This window comes from Halyomorpha halys, unplaced genomic scaffold, assembly GCF_000696795.3.
Source record: "Halyomorpha halys isolate HHAL.00 unplaced genomic scaffold, Hhal_1.1 Scaffold273.1, whole genome shotgun sequence".
NCBI lineage: Eukaryota > Metazoa > Arthropoda > Insecta > Hemiptera > Pentatomidae > Halyomorpha > Halyomorpha halys.
Window position 1 is genome coordinate 300,099 of NW_027106425.1, and position 9,276 is coordinate 309,374.

A 9,276-nucleotide genomic window follows, 5' to 3' on the forward strand; every position below is an offset into this window, starting at 1 on the left:
AAAATATTTTTATATAATAAATAGAAAGAAATGGTTTTTGAAAAATTGTTAATTTTAGTTTAATTGTTCATCTTTGCGGTAATAGAGGTTGGAGAAAAGTGTTTTATAGTCTATATGGCTGTTATCATAATGGTAGATAACCTTCAGGAAGGTAATTATTCTCCTTAAATGTATGACTGATAACAGTAAAATAGTTTTTATTTATTAAATGACTTAAATATTAGCAAGAATGACCTGATATTTTTATCAGGTAAATAATTTATAAATAGTTTTGAAGTATATATGATATATTAGTATTGTTGTAAGCGCATGTTATGGGTTTTTGTTGAATTTGGTTTTATAGCAGCCCGAAGATGGGGGATATTTCCCGAAACGTTGTCGCTGATTATATGAAATAAATTATTGTATTTGGGAAAAGAAAGAATTGTGTCATTCACCAAATCCAGTTTAGTAAACTATTAGATTTAAAATGAATAAAAGACGTAATAACACGCAAAAATAGAAAATAAGATATGAGAGAAATAAAAAAAAATCTCTTGACAATTTTAATCTTTGAATGCTAAATATTGGTATATAAATTGAAAATATCTAATAAATTGCAAAGTAGCGGTATATAATGGAGGTTGATTAAATGTAAGCATCAGTAAACAGATTATAGAATTAGTTGCAAAGTCACCAAAGCTAGCAACTTGTACAGCCCTGAAGGAGCTCCACAAAGTGGAGCGAAACGTCAAAATAAATTTTGACTGCAACTCGAACGATCTTTATTATTTGAAATTAAATGGTCAATTATTTATACATATATATAAGATTATTGAATCCATTCAAATGAAATTGCTTGTAAATTTTATAGGTTCTTTACTGGACGAGTTTTCATTAATTTAATGTGGTGTGAAATATCTCTTCCTTGTTAATTGAAATTGCTTGTATGAAGAAGTAATAAAATACCGTGCTCATTTGCATGCAAATGATTGCACACTAGAACCTTGCTCAGTTATAACTATTATAACTATCAACCCTCTACACTTGATTCCAACAATAGTTTCGGGGAGTCTCCTTGTTAAAAAGAAGATGGGTGAGCCGAATTGATCGTTGTTCTCATATTGATTGATGTTGGTTGTTGTTGGTATCGAAATGGGGACTCTAGATCTCAGTTCGTGTTTAGGATAGCTCAGTTGAGAATTTTGATAATTAGGTAGAAGAATTACGATGTTCTGATAGAGTTCGCCGTAGATAAATAGGAGAAGTTGGTAGGGGGGTGTGGCTAATGGAGCGAAGAACTCTAATACCGAAAACTTATTTCCATCGAGTTCCAACTTTTCGAAGGCCTTTTATCAGAGCTGAATACAAAACGAGACATCAACTGTAATAGAGTGAAAACATTACGACAAGAATGTAAAGTTTTAGAAACATAACCTATGCTCTGGTATAAAGGTTTTTATTAACTAAATGTCAACATAGTTATAACGCACATACACATGATTTATAACCTGAAAACACAGCCATGTGTGTAACAGTGTTGTATTTATATACTATCAGTGTTAATTTTACTACTGCAAAGAAATAGTGATATAAGAAGGTAACGTATAATATTAGAATAATAAAAATTATTACAAAAAGAAAACAAACCGTATGCCAATATTGCGAAATGAAAGAAAAAAAAATTATGAAAAATCAAACAGTACATTATACACATAAAAATAAGGAAAACTTAAATTTATTTATTAATATTTACAACTCTATAAAATATAATCATGAGAGATAGCTGACCGTGGATGGATGACTTATACGAGTAGAAAAAGGTTGGGGGGGGGGGGTGCGGTCAAATTAAAACACAAATAAGTTGAAGTAACTAATTTAATCGTGCCAACGTTTCGGCCAGAATTTCTAGCCTTCATCAGGGCTAAGAACAGAACAAGATAACAACCAATGAATACAGAAAATATAAACAGAATGACATAAAGTAAATAATTGTATTGAATGGAATAAATAAAATAAAGTGATGAGAAAAGTGGAAAATAAAATGTATACATAAGTAATTGAACATGTAGGTAAAATAACATAATTAAGGAAATAAAATAAAAATGAAGTTATATAATGCAAAGAAATATGAATATATTAGTTTATTAATAATTTAACAATTGAAATTATACGCATTACTAGTATAATTTCTTTTGCATGGATAAACCATATAAAAAATTGAATTTTTGAAAAAACTCACTCATTTAACAATTGAAATTATAAAAAGAAAAAGAAAATTGAAAGAAAGAAAATATATGTAACAAATGAAATATGTAACCATAATAATAGATAAAGAGGCAAAATATAAGTAAAGTTTAACAAAAGAAATGAATAGAAAAAAAAATGTTTTGAAAACAACAATAATAATATATGGTGAACATAACTAATAACGTGGGTAAGGAAAATTGAGAAAAGAATTGAAAAAAAAAAGTGGGGGGGGGTAAAATGAAGATAGGCCTCAACTCGAAGACTGAAGTCCAGGCTGCTTCAGGACATCCTGATATAAATCCTATATTTTTCAATTCTATTATTGACATTACTTTTTTTTTTCCTCTGCGTCCTTTTTGTATAAGTGTATCTCAAACCTATGCAAGGTTTTAATGCTATATCCTATCCTAAGTAAAAAATCCTAATTAAAACCAGAATCAACTATTCTTATTTTTTGAACAATTCTCAGGCCACTGCTGTCGTACGGCTGTGAAGTCTGTGAAGCGGCATCCATTATGAAAAAAATAAATTACATTCTTTTCAAAATAAAGTCCTAAGAATCGCAATGGATGTTTCTCGGTTTGTCAGAAATACCCAATTGCATCGGGAATTACAAATGGAGTCAATAGAGGAATCCATCAAACGGTTCATGAAGTTCCACTCCCAGTTACCGACAGTTAAAGGAGCAGTGACTAATAACTTGGGAAATCCAACCTCAACCCGAAGACTGAAGTCCAGGCTGCTGCAGAACATCCTGTTATAATCCTATATTTATCAATTATATTATTGACATTACTTCTCTTTTTTTTCTCTTCGTCCTTCAAATTCAAATTTCAAATTAACTTTTTTTCCTCCATTAGAGGGCAATAGTTTGTTATGTTAGGTTTACGAATGTCATTATTTTTGTTATTACCTACTTTTCTCTCTTTACAAGATTTATTATTTTCATTTATTTTTTTTTTTAAATTTATAACATTGTATATAGTTAGGGGTGTCTTTTGTATGAGAATATAACCCCCCTCCCATAAAAAAAAAAATGTAACTTATATTAACCATTTAAGGCCCACCAGGGCGATCTGGTATTAAATAAATAAATATAAAAAAAAAATATATAGAAAATATATAAAACCAGTTAATTTGATGTTAGATATACAGTGGCATGATACGGACATGTCGGGAATCTACTCATTAATAGAACTCCAATAACATTTCAAGAGAGGAAGATCTCGATGCTCTTTTCAAACGCCTAGGAGAATTATCAAGTAATGAAGTAGAAGCCAGGTTAGAAAACATTGCGTGTAGGTGGTCGGGAAGTTTATTATGGAAGGATTGGTATCTGATTCTGACCAAATCGGAGGTCCTGATGGATGACTTGATTTGTGACAAAGTAAGGATTATTAAGGATTTTACAAAGCAATCTGGATTGAAAGTATTGGATACAAGAGAAATTCGATGGCTTAGTGGAGACCCAAAGCTCAACCCCGAAATAACAGATAAGCCTTATTATAGTCGTATAAATGAGTATTTTGAAATAAGTTGGAAGTTTAGACTGCTTCTATAGGATGTGCTGTAATAGTCGGAATCGACGAGCAGTTTCCTGGCTTTTTAATCTTATATGAGGATTCCAAGTCTGTCATTTGTCCAGATGTAATCCTGGGTAAAAACAAAAAATTAAAATTAAATCTCTACCGACAAACAGGGGTGTAGTACTTTGTAAGTACTGTTACTCGACCAACGGTTGTGTAAGGAGTTGATGTGGTCAGATTCACGCTCGACCACCAAATTTTCCTCCATTAAGGTTATTATGAGGATTGGTGAAACCAGGAGGGCTCCCGAACGCTTAGGGTTGACTCAAGACTACAGCAACAGAATATATAATTATCTGTCACAACCGGATTCGAACCCGAGTCCTTGGATATATTATATGGATATTATTATTTGTAGTGGACATATTACTCTTATTCATGCTGATGTACAAACATATCATCTCTATAAAGTGCAGTCGACGTAGTTGCTCCCGAGTCAAGAATCCGGGCCTTGACATTAAACTTTTATCCTTTTTACGATAAAAAAAGTAATGCTCGTTACTCACCTCGTGCTGCACGAGTTTGCTCTTTTATTCTTCCTATTATCCTACTGTATATGCACATAGCATGTCAAGACCATCAGATTAGGGCAAATATAAAATATACACAAAAAATAAATATAAAATATGAACACAATTTTTATCTTTTCGATCGATGGGATTATAGTTGATAATCATGAAACCCTATTTCCCCCCCCCCATATTACTAAGCACAATGAATACGAATGACAATAATCACGCAGATAGAAATTCAATTGAAATAATAATGATTAAATTGAAGATATCTAGATAGAATAGTTTTTAGTCCAATAAAAGTAGCTTAAAATTTAAATTTTCCTAGAATTAATTGTGAACTAATTTCTATCAACAGGTTTTTATGTAAAAATGTTTGAAAAATACGATGCTAAAAAGATTACCAGTTCCTGAAGGTCCGTTACCTTAGTATCCCAGGTCAAAGTAGGCGCCGTATAGTTTATTGTCCATAACTACTAAAGTAGCTTTAATATCTTAGTAGCTTTATTCAAGTAGCTGAAATATCATTATAAGCTACTTTATAGAGCATTTAATGAGCTGCAAGAAACTTTACCACAGCTTTTGGGGTAGGACGTTGAAACTAACGGAAAATTCACCAATAGTTTGAAAAATTTTGGCTGGTGAGACATATTTGGAAAACTGTTAATATAGTACAAGAGCCCAAGAGGAGAAATCCAACATCGTACTGCAGTGAAATTGATATAATGCACCAAAAAATTGTCAAACAACAACCTGTGTTGGTTGATCGGAAGGGACCTATACTCGTACAAGATAACGCCAAACCTCTTGTTTCACGACAGACAGTGAAGAAACTAACCGAGCTGTATTACGAAGTCTTTTTGCGACCACCTTATTCGCCAGACTTATCTTCAACAGACTTCCATCTGTTCAGAAATTTAAGTTTCCTTAAAGTTAAAATTTTTGAAAATGATCCTCAGGTCGCATTTTCTGACATAATTTCTTCACAAAACCCTGAATTTTCTGAAATTTCTGGGATTGAAAAGTTGATGACACGTTGCAGAAAATTTATAGAATATGAAAGTAAAGATTTTGAATAAATATGCTATGATTTTATAAAGTTATTTTACTAAATAACATATCTTGTTTAAACTTCCATTTCGCATGAAACGACCCAATACTTACTAATTTATTGGGAGTGGTTGGCTATAATTTTATTTGGCCTACGTATTCTCAGGAAGTGGTAAACTTATTACTATCCTCATTTGTAAAACATATTTAAATTAGAATATACTGAAAGAATCGAAATTTAATTTAATTGAAATACTCCACTAACGCCTGCTGAACAGATTCGATACTTAGGACTCCATCTTGACAAGAGACTTACTTGGAATCCACGTACAAGACTGAAAGGACAAGAAACTGCTTCTAGATTTCGATTGCTACAACACCTACTTGACAAACTTTGTGGACAACTGGTCAAATTTTTGAAAACGATTCTCAGGTCGCATTTTCTGACTTCATTTCTTCACAAAACCCTGAATTTTTCAGTTCTGGAATTGAAAAATTGATAACACGCTGGGAAAAATGTATAGAAAATGGGGGAAAATATTCAGAATAAAAATTTTTTGATTCATAAAGTTGCTTTTACTAAATAGCCTTTCCGGTAAAAATTCACATTTCATAAGAAACAACTCTATAAAATAAATCCTTTGAAAATCATAAACATTTTTTTATGATTTTCAATTTCAATGAAAACATTTTTTAAGGGTTTTTAATGACGCGAAACACTAATCTGACTTACTTTTCTTTTAAACAATTGCTATTTTACTGGAAAGGACTTTCGATTGTTTTTTTTATCCACTTAAACGCATTCAATACAATTATCAATATCGTTTATCTATTACGCACAAAAAACAAAATAAATAGGTTGGCATACAATAAATAATCTATAAATCCATAAAGAGAAAAGGCAGAAAACGATGATGTAAAAATTAGAAAAAAATTTTGTTGCCTCGGCCTCTTGTGTGCATTTAGTAGTTTCAAGTCAGCTGTCTCTGACTTCTCCGTCACGTAGAAAATGAACTTTTACTCAACTTTTAAATTTTGGTAATCTAACTGTAAAGGCGATTGTTTGGATTTAAATTTCCATTGCATTGTTAATAGCAACTCGTCGGAAATTTTTATTTCCAATTTATTATTATGAAATAATAAATTATTATTTCGTTCGCGTGATTTTTTATTTTTTTTTTAATAAATGAACTAATTCTATTAGGCTCGATCTTTATTATTTCTCTCGATATTTTTTACAGGAAAAGTTCAGGAGATGTGGTAGATTTTACTGGATTTCAGCGAAGAGATATATTTCTGGTCATCAATGAAAAATGGCACGACCTGATTTTTAACGTTCCTCATCAATTAATCACCGAACTTCCATTTTTTTTTAACGGATGTAATCTCCCTCCATCGCTACGTTCTAATTTTTTTGACGAATTGACGGAAAGAGAAAACGAAGAAAATTGGAGGTATTCAAAATTGATGAAGATCAGTCTAATTTTGTCGCACAAAAAAAAAAAAAAATCGATTCGGATGATGTATATTATTTTATTTCGTTTCGTATAACTAAATCCTGATCTATTAAAAAGTTTTAAAAATATTCTTATAGACTTATATGGTCTAAAATAATTTAATGATGTTACGACTCTTTGTTACTTTTCAACAAACTGTTACCCGATAAAGTGAAACAGCTAGGTTGAATATTTCTATTTAATACGAGATCGCCAGTTGGGCCTTACATGGTTAATATAACAGTTACTTTTTTTGTTTTGATTAACAATTAATTATGGGGGAGTATAGTCTCGTGCAAAAAAAAAACAAACAAAAAAAAACACCTCTGACTATTTACAACGCTATAAATAACAAAAATAATTAAATAAATACAAATAATAATTATTAAGAAGAGAGAAAAAGGAAAGTTAATAACAAAACCAATGGCAATTATAAATTTAATAAAATAAAGAATAGACTTGTTATAGTTATAAAAAAAAACATCCATTTAGTCTCAATACTTTTTTATTATCTTAAGATAATAAGATAATCTTGAGATAACGAGTTGAGACCAAATGAATATTTTTTTATAACTACTATACAAATCTGTCTCAAATAAAAATTTGCATTATATATAAATCATTGACTTCTAATAGGGAAAAAAATAAATATAACAGTAGTAATTTCAATAATAGAACAGGTAAATAAAGAATTTATAACAGGATGTTCTGTAGCAACCTGGGCTGCTGTCTTCGAGATGAGGTTGGATTTCCCAAGTTGTAAGTTACTGCTCCTCTAACTGTCGGAACTGGGACTGGAGTCTTATGAACTGTTTTTGATGGTCTTCTATTGATTCCAGTTCCCAGATTTTAGTTCCCGATATAGTTGGCTATTTCTTACAAAGCAAGCGGAATCCTCTGCGATTCTTAGGACCTTATTTTGAAATGATTGTAATTTTTTCCTTTACTTAAAGAATGGCTCTCTCCAGACTTCATAACCGTACATCTGTAGTGGCTTGAGTATTGTTTTAAAAATAAGAATAGTTGTTTCTGGTTTTAATTTGGATTTTCTACGATAGGTTATACCATTTCTAACCTTGCCTAGGTTTGAGTTAGGTTAAAGTTGATATGGTGATTATTGAATGGTATTTTGAGATTTAGAATTTCCAAGAATTCGTTCTTGAAATAGTTTGAATGCATATCTATTGCGAACACATTTTGTTCACAAAAAGTTCGTTAATTTCATAGTTTTTATGTTTTTGTATATTCAGATACTATTTCATAATATTCAAATACATATATAGTATTTTTATTTTATTCTTGGTGTTAAGGTCTTGCAAGAACATTAGCCTCACTTATCAACTTCCTTCACTCTCCTGTCCCGGGGAACAATCCGCCTTCTTATGATTTCTATCCTCTTCAACATGTCCTCTAACTTCGTCAAGCCACCTCAAACATGGTTTTCCACCAGGCCTTTGGGGAATGAATCTCTGCATGAATCTGTGTGCCGTATGGCCTTGTTATCTCATTTGTCTACAGTTGAATCCAAATCTCGCACAATACTTCATTGCTACGGATTTCCCTTCGCCCCTGTTCACCCACCGGACCATAAATCTCGCCTATAACCGTTCACTCTTACACTAGCGGCTTCCTTTCTGACGTCTTGAATAGCACATGTCTTAGAATCAACAGCGACGAAGAGTCTTTGTATTTCGTGCACCATAATCTTGACCCTGTTTGCAATAGCTCTGTAATCTATTCCCGGCGGTCATCCTTGTTTTCAGGTCTTCCTATTTTATCATTTTCGATTATTAGCACAGTCAAATACTTAATAATATATTCAAAGAAATTTTGTTTTACACAAAAAACACCCTCCCCAGGAGTCTTGCTTTGAAACAGACAATTATAAGGAGGATAACACAAAAAAATATTAGAAAGCAATCCATTCCGGCCGACCCGCCCTATTAAAACCCCCATTTAGTGACGGTCCTAAATAACTTTTGAAATAATTACTTAAACGGGAAGAGGAGACTTAAGATAATTGAGCAATATTTAAAAAGTGGCTAAAATTGAAAAAAAAAAAACAGCATAAATAAACCTGCTTTCAGGGTGTGTTTTCCTTTTCGTATAATATACCTGTTCTACGCGGTTTTCTTGATACTAACATTTGATTTTTTTTTAATATTTATTTATTGCTATTTACAACTGTAATTATAATACAGTTAGTAAATCAGATCTAAGTTAAATTGGAGTGTTACAGGCGCGTAGAGAAACTACCCATTGGTAGCATTCTAATGACATTTTACATTAGCTGGTCTCGTGGCCATCTTTTTTTCAGGCGCCTCGGAGGATTGTCAGGAATGGAAGAGGTTGCAAGATTAGTAACTAGAGGGTTTGAGTGATTTCGAGAGTTTATAATGGAAG

At 31.6% G+C, this 9,276-nt stretch overlaps 2 protein-coding genes across 3 annotated transcripts in view; both read left to right on the top strand.

The window, feature by feature from the left end:
• Nucleotides 1-9,276, top strand: part of Cbp53E (Calbindin 53E) — a 60,567-nt gene that overhangs the window by 5,195 nt on the left and 46,096 nt on the right. The gene's annotated exons all lie outside the window — the stretch shown is intronic.
• LOC136795149 (histone-lysine N-methyltransferase SETMAR-like) lies at nucleotides 5,053-5,406 on the top strand. The gene has a single exon (XM_067044789.1). The coding sequence runs from the start codon at nucleotides 5,053-5,055 to the stop codon at nucleotides 5,404-5,406; it is 354 nt and encodes a 117-aa protein (XP_066900890.1).

Excerpts from the sequence above, each read along its gene's own strand:
- LOC136795149 (XM_067044789.1), top strand. The coding sequence starts at position 5,053 with ATGCACCAAAAAATTGTCAAACAACAACCTGTGTTGGTTGATCGGAAG.